This window comes from Prosopis cineraria, unplaced genomic scaffold, assembly GCF_029017545.1.
Source record: "Prosopis cineraria cultivar Desert tree isolate PC_DT_omini unplaced genomic scaffold, ASM2901754v1 PC34, whole genome shotgun sequence".
NCBI lineage: Eukaryota > Viridiplantae > Streptophyta > Magnoliopsida > Fabales > Fabaceae > Prosopis > Prosopis cineraria.
In genome coordinates, this window is record NW_026555365.1 from 716 (window position 1) to 12,923 (window position 12,208).

At 34.7% G+C, this 12,208-nt stretch overlaps 2 protein-coding genes and 1 pseudogene across 2 annotated transcripts; all 3 read left to right on the forward strand.

The window, feature by feature from the left end:
* Window positions 1–1,455: 1,455 nt before the first annotated feature.
* On the forward strand, window positions 1,456–3,010 carry LOC129295011 (uncharacterized). Its single transcript, XM_054933493.1, has 2 exons — window positions 1,456–1,608; window positions 1,707–3,010. The coding sequence occupies exons 1-2, from the start codon at window positions 1,553–1,555 to the stop codon at window positions 2,158–2,160; spliced, it is 510 nt and encodes a 169-aa protein (XP_054789468.1). The 5' UTR covers window positions 1,456–1,552; the 3' UTR covers window positions 2,161–3,010.
* A 2,196-nt stretch (window positions 3,011–5,206) lies between these two features.
* LOC129295006 (disease resistance protein Roq1-like) lies at window positions 5,207–7,160 on the forward strand (annotated as a pseudogene).
* LOC129295007 (disease resistance protein RUN1-like) lies at window positions 7,160–10,133 on the forward strand. Its single transcript, XM_054933489.1, has 4 exons — window positions 7,160–7,473; window positions 7,720–7,992; window positions 8,241–8,741; window positions 9,442–10,133. The coding sequence occupies exons 1-4, from the start codon at window positions 7,351–7,353 to the stop codon at window positions 9,610–9,612; spliced, it is 1,068 nt and encodes a 355-aa protein (XP_054789464.1). The 5' UTR covers window positions 7,160–7,350; the 3' UTR covers window positions 9,613–10,133.
* Window positions 10,134–12,208: the final 2,075 nt, after the last annotated feature.

The following is a 12,208-nucleotide window of genomic DNA, read 5'->3' on the forward strand; positions in this document are numbered from 1 at the left end:
GAAAATTGAAGTATTCTATTGAAATGCGAACTGCCTTTAGGATAAGGACATTGTACAGGAATTCATTTTGGGAAATCAGTTTTAATTCATGTTAGTGGATTGTATTGGAAGAAAAATGGAAATTATGACTAATGCCTCTCATGCGAGTCCTTGGAAGTTTATTTCTTAGGAGTATGCCAATTTTCAACTACTACTTAAAGTACTAATCAAAGACTTACAGAGAATTTAGTTATAATCTTTCGACTCCTTCTCATGTGAAAGCTTTTGTCTTAAGCTTCAACATATCACAGGCTTTCCTATGCCTTGTGATCTGATACCATTTGAAAGATCACTTCAATCCAAAACATTAAACTATTAAGTGAAGGCATATGAATTGTTTCTAATAATATTTTACATAGCCCCATGCATGAAAGTCCTTTGGTTATAAAACTCTGGTACAGACAATGTCAACTTATAGCTTAATTTAGTTCGAAGGTCAATGGATGGTTGTCATTGACTTATGCCAAAACTAGTACTCCAATATTGTTTGGATTTTCCATAACTCTAGAAACTTGTTTGATAAAAAACTATCTGAATTGGTGTCCTTATTGGATTTGCTTGATTCTGCTATTCTGCCTTCTAATCTGGGACAGGAGAATGTGGACACTCAATTCTCCTAGCTACTAGCTTAATTGAAGTCGTTCAGTTTCTTGACCATTTTTCAAACAAAAACTCCTAGCACAACAATCTCTGTGAAAACCGAACTCCTCTATTGTTGAGTCTTTATTTGGACTGGGCGACTCAATTAGATTAATACTTGTGATGTACTGTAGTTTTTGTAGACCCAAAAAGGCTTGAATCTTGTGTGTTGTGTTGCTTTAATTCAAGATTAGAAGTAGCTGCACAGTTGTTTTTACATTGTGAAGCAGCGAGCTAGATGTTTTGTAAGTTTTTTTTGGGCGTTTGATGGACATTGGGTGTGTCCTCACAAATTGCATGCTTCTTCTATTAAGAATTTTTGTTTGGTGTTCCACTGACCATCGGGTTCCAGTCAGTATGATATAAAGTGTTCTTTATAAAAATTTAATAAATCAGTTTGTCCTTGGTAATCTAGGCCAGGTTTTACATTATATGAAAGCTCAAATGCTTAGCTCTTCTAAGTAAGGATGGATTGTGTCACACAACGTGGGTTGAATGCTGTAGTGAAACTAGAAAGATCCTGCTTCTAGAAGCTTGTTTGATGCTTGATTGTATGTTGGTGAAGTTAATGTAATCCCAGAAGCATCATATGACCAAAAGTTGTCTTTGACCCATAGTTCCGTAGAAATACCACAATGCTCTTTCTACTTTTGTGTCTTGCTATTCTATTTGTAGCTCCTCAACTATTTCATTAAGCTTTTTATTCCCGTCCATGCAGTGTAGATTGTTAATTGCATTCTGACTGTGTGGTTCAGGTGGACAGAGGGGTTACATTGGGCGAGGCTCTCCTTAGGCATGATAATGGCTTGAGAAAAAAGGAATAAAGAACACCAACTTTGCTGTTGTTACATGGTCTAACTGGGACTGTCGAGTGATGCTGGAATCCGAGTGCCGTTTTAAGAAGATACGGAAGCCTCCTTATTTCAACCGGTAAATGCTGCAGCAGTGGGTTGATTGATGCCTTCAATGTCTATCTGAATTTCATTTTTGGCTGACTTGAGCTTTTTCTGTTGCTTATCTTTCATTAGCTGGATCAACTTAAAGATTCCTTTCCGTGAAGTATATGGTGCTGCAAGGTGCAATCTAAAGGAGGCTGTTGAGATGGCAGGCTTGGCTTGGCAAGGCCGGGCTCACTGTGGCTTGGATGATGCCAAAAACACTGCTCGCCTGCTGGCACTCCTCATGCACAGGGGTTTTAGATTTTCGATCACAAATTCCATTATGTGGCAGGCTGCTGATCGATCACTGATGCGGGGGCATTTGCCGGAGCACATCAGTGTTTTCCCTCATCATCCCTACAAAGTAAAGGATATGAATACCCCTATGTTTCAGTATCACCCTTTCTGTTTCTGTGGGGTGAAAAGCAGTAGGGGAATGGTGAGGAAGCCAGGTCCCAAGCAAGGAAGCCTCTTCTTTGGCTGTGGAAATTGGACTGCAGCTAGAGGCGCCCGCTGCCATTACTTTGAATGGGCTTCTCCTTAACTGAAACCGCCAATCATGATCGATTCCAAGGTGTTCTTACATATTTTATGTAAAAAAAGGAAAAAAATCAAAAAGAAAAGAAAAGTGGATGATGAAAAGTGGTGAGTGGGTTGGATTGTCTCCTACTGGAAGTCTGTATGCCTGGCTGTGTTGTGGTGTGATGTGAGGCTTCTGCATCATGAAATACAGACAAGAATGTTTTAGCTCAATTGCTCTATGTTATGTCTGGCAAACATCCAAGTAGTCTTCCTTAGAACAAGAGGGAGCTTCAACCTGTAAAGCTGACTTGTTGACTGGAGAAACAATTGGGAATATAGGGAAAGGGTAGTTAGGATGATGATGATGCTTTTACATGCTCACGTTCAGGCATGCTAAATTATCTTCTTTTCTTTCAAATAATCCATGGGATAGGACTGTTTGTTTCCTTGATCTATTAGGATTTGGGAATCACTGTATCTGCTTGTGGCTGGTTTGCTCGCTGCATTTCTTTCTTGATAACAATTTAACGTGGAGCTTCACTGCTCAACAGTCATAAGGGATCAGGCTTACCTAATTCTACTTTGCCCTAATTCTTCTCATATTTTGGATGGTCCTTATCTACCCCAGGTTAGAAGTAATGGTTCGGATTTCTGCAATGGAAGATTTTTGACGTAGCAAATTCCAATCCAGGGGTGGTTGATGACTCGTGAGGAAAATGGCGTGAGTTTAGCTCTTACGCTTTCATAATCCTATCAAAACACTGAAGATTGATGCTTTTTAACTGTTTAGTTAGGGTTTTACAACAAGAGTAAAGACTTTTGATTGTATGTCCACTTACAATGTTATCCTAATAAATATCAATTATATATTATTTGTTGTATATTATACAACACAATGAAAATAAGGGTATATAATAATAAATTAGGTGTCTTGGGCTAGAAGCTGACTCAAGGTTTGTGAATGTAAGCTTAACTTCTCTTGAAAATAATATAAAGCCTTAAAAACTAATCCAGAAGTCTGAGATTCTTAAAACAGCAAGCAAAGCCAAACTTGGGGAGCAAGTCCAAATGTTCTTCTGTGGTGTTTATTTATTTGTAGAAAAAAAATTATTTAATTTTAGAGTCTTGACTCGATTGTAATCTATTTTTTTAATTTTAATTGAATATAATTTGATCTTTATAATTTTGATTGGGTTGACATTTAATCTATAAACTTTCATGGTAATTAAGACCTAGAATTTTAGCAGTTTAAATTATTAGTATTTAAGTTTTAAGAAATAATTTTAGTCTTTATAATTTTATTTTTTAAAAAATAGAGGTTAATATTTTAAATAATTAAAATTATAGAGATTAAGTTATATTGAGCCAAAAGTGAAGGAGGAATTTTTTTTTAATTAACTTCAATACGTGAATTTTAATTGAGTCGAAATTGTGAAGAGTACATAATTAAATTTTTTCTTATTTTTACTCAATGAGGATACATCCTCTTTAATGTTTTGTCATTTCATGACATTTTTTTTCCTGGACAATGGACAATCAAACCACAAGCTTGAAACTCCGGTGTTAAAAGAAAAAAAAAAACCACAAGCTTGAAACTAGGACCTTTAATCTAAGGTTGGTAATTTGAGCAGGTTAAGTTAAATTCAAGCGGAATCAATAATTAGTCTGAACTAATCAAAAAGCTATATAGCGAAGTTCTATCCTAATTCTTTAGATTCAAGCTTATTTGAGGTAGCTTGAATATCTTAATTGTCAAATTTTTATTTTAATCAAATTTTATTTTAGTTTAAAATAAATTTTTTATCAAAAAATAAAAAGTATACTTTTTTGGATACTTAAAAATGTAGAAGACTCAAATATTTTTTTTAAAAAAAATTTGTGGATTTTCAGTTAAAAAAATTTGTGGATCTTAAAATTTTAAAATTAAGATTAAAATAAATTTTAAATATTATTTCATGATAATAAGTCTGAACATTAAAAATATATTATTTTGTTAAAACCAGACCCTAAATATAAAATATGGTGGATGGCTTTTGCACATAATAAAAAAAAAATTGCATGTAGTTTAAGCAACTGTGTACTTTTGGAAGGATGTTGCATATAACTGAAAAAACATTGCATCTTGTTGGAGATACTTTACAGTTTACGCACATGGTAAGCTTGCACATTGTCGCAGAAATTTGCATATAATTGAAAAATATCTTGCAGATGTGGGAAAAACTAGTGCATGGGAGGGTGACTTTTGCAATTAAAGGAAAGAAATTGCCGAAGAAATTTGCATATAGTGGAAAATAATTTTTTTCTTTGTTTTTTTCCAACTCAACTTGCTATGGGCATTTTGGTCCTTTTACAGTTAAGCTTATTTCCTTTGAAGTCAGGGACGCTAGGGGAAAAAACTTTTCAACGGGGCATTTTTGAGCAATTCTCCCTTTTATTTTTGTTTATCAAAAGTTATCACTCGCTGGAGTGGTTGTCTCCCTTGTCTCGACATCAACAATTGGCAAGCTAAGGTGAACTCATTGGCTGGGTCCATATCCTCCAAGCAGCGCCTTCTGTCAGCGCCCCTCAGCATCTCAAATCACAGCCCTCCAATAAACATTCAATGTTTTATATTTTATCATATCATCTGATATAAAAATAATTTTATTTTAAAAATTAATTCTTTTAACTTATTTTATTTTATTTTTAATTTTTTTTTAAAAAAATCATATTAGATTTTGAATAAATCTAATTATAAATATTTATTTATAGTTTGATTTATCCTGTAAATTTTTTAAATAAATCATGTCAAAGCTTGAATAAATTAAATTATGTCAAAGCTTAAATAAATTAAATTGTAAATATTTGTTTAAAGTTTAACTTATTTTATAAATTTTTTTTAAAAAAATTTTATTAAATAAATTAAGTTAGAGTCTGAACATTACTTTTTTAAAATAAATTTTGAAGATAAAAAATAAAATAAAAATTAATTTAATGGAAATTAATTTTTAAAATAAAATTATTTTTACATCAGATGATTCGGCAAAATATAGAACATTGAATGTTTATTGGAGGGCTGTGATGTGGGACGCTGAGGGAAGGTGCTGCTGAGACGATCTGCATCCCTCATTGGCTTGAGCGCGCGGACGCCGATGGAATTGTTTCTTAATTTTGTGTTCCGTTTTCATTGATTCCTTTTTAGTGCAGAAACTTTGAAGCATTGACCTTTCTAGTCCAGCGGCAACACCAATCTGAATTCTGAACTAGCTCCCATGGCAGAGAGATCGAGATCATTTTCCTCTCTCTCTTCCTCTACGTTCAGCTACGAATGGACTTACGATGTCTTTCTCAATTTCAGAGGGGAAGATACTCGCTTTGATTTTGTAAGAAATCTCTATAACGCTCTGGATCAAAGGAGCATCGATACCTTTATGGATGACAGGGGGCTTTGAAGAGGAGAAAAGATTACTCCAGCCCTTCTCAATGCAATCAGTGAGTCTAGAATTGCCATCACTGTTCTCTCTAGGGACTATGCTTCCTCAACCTTTTGTTTAGATGAGCTTGTTCAGATCCTTGATTGTATAAAGGGGAATGGTCGATTGGTTTTGCCTGTTTTTTACAACGTGGAACCGTCGGAAGTACGGCATCAGAAAGAAATTTATGGAGAAGCGTTCGCTCAGTATGATACAAGGTTCCAGAATGACAAGGATAAGGTGCAAAAGTGGAGAAAGGCTTTGCAAGATGTTGCCGATATCTCCGGTTTCACTTTCAAACCTGGGTATCTGAGTATATTATTCTTCCTTGCTTTACTTATTTTATTCGTTTATTTGATATTGAAAGTAACTCTCATTTCTTGTATTTTGTCTGATACATTTTTTTTTAAAATTTATTTGTCATTTGATTTTTGTTTTAGAAGCACAAAACACTGGCACACATGATGACTAAACAAAATTTAAAAATCTTATATTTCGACTGATTCCAGTGTTAGTCATGAGTTCGACACGAGTAAACAAAGCACGTGCTTATTCTTGGCAGATGTAGCATGGCTTACAGTGTGTTTGACGGTTAGTCAATCAGTATCACATGTTTAATCTCTAAGACGTTAAGGAGCATGGACATTTCAGAACATGAAGACTTCAAATTTTATATTTGAAGTGCTGTTTTGTGTTTATATGTTTGATTTAATGCATTTGGCACGTATTGATGTTGCAAAATAATTTGATTGATATGAACTTTCACAAAATTTCTTATTGAGCCAGGCAAGAATACGAAAGTGGTTTTATTCAGAAAATCGTTAAAGAGGTGTCTGGGAGGATTGACCGTGAACCTCTACATGTTGCTCACTATCCAGTTGGATTTGAGTCTCGAGTGCTACAAGTAAACTCTCTTTTGGATATTCAGTCTGAGGGAGTCCAAATGGTAGGGATTTGTGGCATGGGCGGAATAGGCAAATCAACAATTGCTCGTGCAGTATACAATTTGATTGCTGATCGATTTGACAGCTCTAGTTTTCTTGCTAATGTTCGAGAAGATTCACAAAAGCATGGCCTATTACATCTCCAACAAAAGCTCCTTTATAATGTGATTGGGGAAATTATCAACGTTGGGGATGTCGATCAAGGAATCCCAATGATAAAACGCAAGCTCCGCAAAAAGAAGGTTCTTATAGTTTTTGATGATGTTGATAAGCTAAAGCAATTGCACGCTCTTGCTGTGGGACTTAATTGGTTATGTTCTGGTAGTAGAATCATTATAACAACAAGGGATAAACATTTGCTAGAAAACACATGGTGTTAACAAAATCTATGATGTAGAGAGTTTAAATCCAGAAGAAGCTCTTGAACTGCTCAAATGGAATGCCTTTAAACAAAATAGGGCTGAGCAAAGTTACATGGACAAATTAAACAATGTTGTACAATATGCCTCTGGTCTTCCATTGGCTTTGGAAGTTTTAGGTTCCAACTTGTTCAACAGAGGAATAAATTATTGGAATTCTGCATTAGATGAGTGGCGGTTAATTCCTGATCAAAATATCTGAAAGATACTTGAAATAAGTTATGATGCTTTGGAAGAATATCATCAGGAAATTTTTCTAGACATTTCCTGTTGCTTTAAAGGTGACACATTGGAATATGTCACAAGGGCCCTATCGGCCCGTGGTAGATGCCCAAAATATGCTATTCAGGTGTTGATCGATAAATGTCTCATAAAGATTGATTCAGGTTTTGTGACAATGCATGACTTGATTCAAGGAATGGGCAAGGAAATTGTCCGGCGGCAGTCACCAAAGGAGCCTGAAAAACGGTCTAGGTTGTGGTTCAATGAAGACATTATTTCCATTTTAGAAGAGAACAAAGTAAGTTTAGAGTCATGTGCTTGTATGTTGTTTCTTTACTTTTAATAGTTTTCTCAAGTTTTGCCTAGCATTAAATCCCCTACTCAAGCAATCTCAAGTGCATCTATTTTTCCCCCTCTTCTACTTCCTTGAATAAGCTACTATTTATTAGAAATTGGTTAGAATCTGTACATTTCTTTATGAACTTGTTTCAATTATTAACGCATCTAACAGTTTTTGTGGTGAACTTATGATTTGGTTTGAAAGGGAACTGAGAAGATTGAAGCCATAAATCTGGACATGCTTGGAGATAAAGAGGTTAAATGGGATGGAATGGCATTTAAAAAGATGTCAAACCTTATGATGCTTATTATTAGAAATGCACGATTTTCCACAAGTCCCAAGTATCTCCCAAGTAGTTTAAAAGTGCTAGACTGGAAGGGATATCCTTATTCACATCTACCATGTCATTTCAACCCAAAGCAACTAGTTATATTGAGGATGCCGGAAAGTTGTTTCATGCTGACTGAATCCCTGAAGGCATGTAGAGTATTGGCCATTGCTCAACAATATTTTTTTATTTATTTATTATGAAGCATAAAGATTCCTAAAATTGTGGGCACGTGTCAGACATCCATACTAGATACAACATTGTGCTTTTTAATTTCATGTAGATTCTTTAAGTTTTATCTATTTCACGCATGTCTATATCATTCTTTGTGCTTTTCATTGTTTTATGTTGTGATTACAAAATACTAAGACTGGTTACTTTTAATATTGTTTTGCAGATGTTCCAGTCTCTATGTGTCATGGATTTCAGAGGCTGCCAACGTGTAAAAAGAATTCCTGACTTGTCTGAAGTCCCAAATTTGAATGAATTATGGCTGGAAGGCTGCAAAGATTTAATTAGTGTTCATCCTTCAGTTGGTTTTCTTGGTAAACTTAAAAGGCTAAGTGTTAAGAACTGCAGGAAGCTCAGGACCTTTCCGAGCATCTGGTTAAGGTCTCTTGAACATTTTGACCTCTCAGAGTGCGAGAGCCTTCAGAAATTTCCAGAAATATTAGGAACAATGGAAAATTTAAGAGAGATTAATTTAAACTATAGTGGCATAGAAGAACTGCCATTGTCATTCAAAAACCTTGCTGGGTTGCAAAAATTAGAACTTACAAGGTGCTTGAGGCTTCAGGAAGTTAGAGGGATTTCTCCAAACATCAAAGAATTGGAGTTAGTTAATGTAAACTGGTACTCACATTTAAGCTCAGAGTCTCGGAAAATATTACTCAATCAGGTTAATCTTTCTCTCTCTCCATACACACACGTCTTACTTTTGATGGTATTTCTATGGCTTCTTACAGAGCACTTCAAATAGAAAAGCTAATGCCAACAAGTGTGAAATGATGAATTCTATTCTTGTACGATTTTTTCTTTTCTCCTTGTTGGAGCTGTCCTGTTTTTATCAAATGTTACTGTTCTACGGCCCAAGTTATGATATTCTTGTATGTTTTGCTTATATATGACATTAATCTTATTGGGAAAGGAAAAAGTTTTCAAGACCCTTTATTTTTGTACTATTTGCATAAATAACTAACACAAAAATACTAATTTAAAAACAAGTTATTCCTCAAAAAGATGGATATGAGCATACTAAGCCTAATAGCCTCAAGTCTCTTTCACGATTATACTTTACTCTCACTTTTTTATTATCTTATTCCTCCACGTCTCAAAAAATGGATATCATTTCACTGCACCTCAGCCAATCACTATCTCACTGCATCATCTTAGGTGCCTAATTTCTTTCATTAGAAGAATGTGTAGACAGAAGCATATAATTTTTCTCAATACACAGTTCAACTTAATGGAGAATATTCATTGCTCTTTAGAAAGTTCTCCCAATTTCTTTTTCTTTCTGTCTCGCTAAATGTCCCTTCCTCACTCTCTTGAGAGGCATAATAATAACTTGGTTCTTGTCTTCTCTTGTTCTGTATTAGGCATTGCATGAGATTGATGGCTTGAAAATTACAATAGAAGAAGACAGGACACCGGAATGGCTTGACCACTGCACTGAGGGAGATTCAGTGTCTTTTTGGATCCGAAAGCAATTCCCAAACATGGCTGTGTTTTGCTGCATCAATTGCGGACCCATATCACGACCAGCTTGAGCTGCATATTAATGTCTGGATCAATGGAGTAGATATTGGCTTTCCATACCATGAAGCAATTCATGCATCAATTACATCACAACATATCTTTCTGTTTGATTTGCAGCACCTAATTCCTGAGGAGAAACTCAATGGTGTAATTTTAGACCGTGAATGGAACCATGTGGAGTTGTACTGCTACTTGGATTTCCTAAACTACTATGCAGATGATTGGGATAGCAGGCGTGGAATATCCTCACCAAAATGGAGTGGAATATATGTGTACAGGAAGAAATCCAGTGAGGAAGACATTCGATTCACAAGTCCTGATGAGGATCCTATCTTTCACTTTCCTCGATCGGAAGGATCTTCTTCAAATCCCCTCTTTGGCTGAGTCAAGAAAGTTAATACCATGAAATTAGGTATTTCCCTTCTATCTGAAACATGAAAGAATATATAGATGAGATGAAAAATGTTACTTTGCTGTATAAAAATGACGAGTTTGTCTGGTAATTTGTCTGAAGAGTTGCATTGACCTTTTATCTTGAGCTTGATTCTTGGTGGTTGTTTTACCCTATTGGTATTCATCTATTAACTGATGAAACTTCGCTTGGATCATTAAAAAATCAAATTTTCTTCAATTTACAATTGATCATGTGTTGTATTGTTAAAAATTCAATTTAAATCCTCTATCTTTTCAACATCACTGGGATGTGGTTGGGGGATCGGGGTTTCTTCTTGTGCAGCAGATTTTTCAAAACCTGAGTTTGTGAACTGTATAAATGACACTAATATTTTGTTAATTCCAAAAGTTGAGATTCCCGAGACTATGAAGGATTTCTGGCCTGTCAGCCTATGCAACGTTGTTTATAAGGCTGTGACCAAAATTCTTGCTGATCAGTTGAAAGGAATTATGAATAAGATTATTGCTCCAAATCAATGTAGCTTTGTTCTTAGGAGGCAGAGTACTGATAACATCATTATAGCTTAGGAAATAATTTATTCCTTTTGTAAGTGTAAAAGTAAGCTTGGCTTTATGGCTTTGAAGATTGATTTGGAGGAAGCTTTTGATAGGGTTAAATGGAGTTGTGATTTGGTGCCTTGATGAGCTTAATTTTCTTGCAAGGTTTGTTGATCTAATTTCTAAATGCCTTTCTACCGCTGTAATGCAAGTTTTATGGAATGGGGGAAAGGGGAAAATTTCTTTCCTTATAGAGGACTAAGACAAGGAGATTCTATTTCTCCATATCTTTTTGTTTTAGATATGAAGAAATTAGGACACATGATTCAAGGTGAAGTGGATAATGAAAATTGGTTGCCTTTCAAATTAAAAAGGAAGGGGGTAGGCACTTCCCAGCTTTTCTTTGTGGATGGTTTGTTGCTTTTTGCTAAGGCTAGCATGGACCATGTAAAATCTGGGGAGAGACCAATAAGGTTTTTCTTACTAATCTTCCCCAATCACCAAACAATAATGTAATTAATCAAATATATCAATTTATACAAATGGAATTTTAAGCTTTCAATATTCGAAATACTCTTATACATTTTCAATATTCCCAAATTAGAGTTCAAATTATATGTGGAAGCATAGGAATCAAAGAAGGATTCCAAACATTTGAAAATAAACTTCAAAATAGTAAACTGTGTAGAAAACAGTACATGTGTTGTGGCTCAACACTCTTGCGCTGTGGCGTGTTGCTTATATGTCATGCGCTGTGACACATTACACGAATTTGAAAGTAAATTTTGTTGTCAAACGACAGCACTAAGGACAAACTTTTGATATGTTTTATTTTTTCGTCTGATGTTCGATTGATATAATCTAGGTGTCTATAAAGAGTTTTCTTCTAACTCTAGCTAATGGTACAAGTTTGACAACCAAATTATATTTCTAGTAAAAGTTGGACATCCTTTTTAACTTTCACTCCTTTTTTTAAAAAACTCACAATTAGGGTATTCAAACTTCAATACATGTGCCAAAAGTTTATATCAATGCTTAGATCACACTCAATGGGCCATTTAGAGCTCGTGCAACACACCACAACCATTCCAACACACATATCATAAATGCAACCTTAACCTCTCAATTCACAAAACATAAGGGGAAGATAATTTTACATAAAATCATCAATGTTCATCTTAAACTAAAATGTATTTTACCCTACTTGTACTAGTATTTCGGCCTTATATATAAGCTTTACAATTACATTTCACTAGCTTAGGGCATAAAATACACAAGATATTCTTAACTATAATGCAATTAGAAAAAATAATATAATGAAATTCTAATTGGCAAATTAACTAACAAAATACACATAATTTAAAACTAAGAGGCCTACAAATAGGATTTACTCAAATCCTATGCCTCCGGTCGTTTTTTTCGATCCTGATTCGATGAGCTAGGCCCTGAAAATATTGTAGAAAAGGGGTGAGTACAATCATTCAATAACTAAGGTCAACTTAGCATATACAATTGCATATTTATTAAAAATGGATGTAAATGACAATACCTTTAAACATCATATACATATAGCCAATATATGCTTGGCTACAATGATAACAACCATGTGATTGGGCATGTAATCATTGGATATATCACAATTATTCACATATTGGG

Excerpts from the sequence above, each read along its gene's own strand:
- LOC129295011 (XM_054933493.1), top strand. The coding sequence starts at position 1,553 with ATGCTGGAATCCGAGTGCCGTTTTAAGAAGATACGGAAGCCTCCTTAT. Across the intron at positions 1,609-1,706 it reads AAGCCTCCTTATTTCAACCG|CTGGATCAACTTAAAGATTC; the intron begins GTAAATGCTGCA and ends ATCTTTCATTAG.
- LOC129295007 (XM_054933489.1), top strand. The coding sequence starts at position 7,351 with ATGCATGACTTGATTCAAGGAATGGGCAAGGAAATTGTCCGGCGGCAG. Across the intron at positions 7,474-7,719 it reads CCATTTTAGAAGAGAACAAA|GGAACTGAGAAGATTGAAGC; the intron begins GTAAGTTTAGAG and ends TTGGTTTGAAAG. Across the intron at positions 8,742-9,441 it reads GGAAAATATTACTCAATCAG|GCATTGCATGAGATTGATGG; the intron begins GTTAATCTTTCT and ends GTTCTGTATTAG.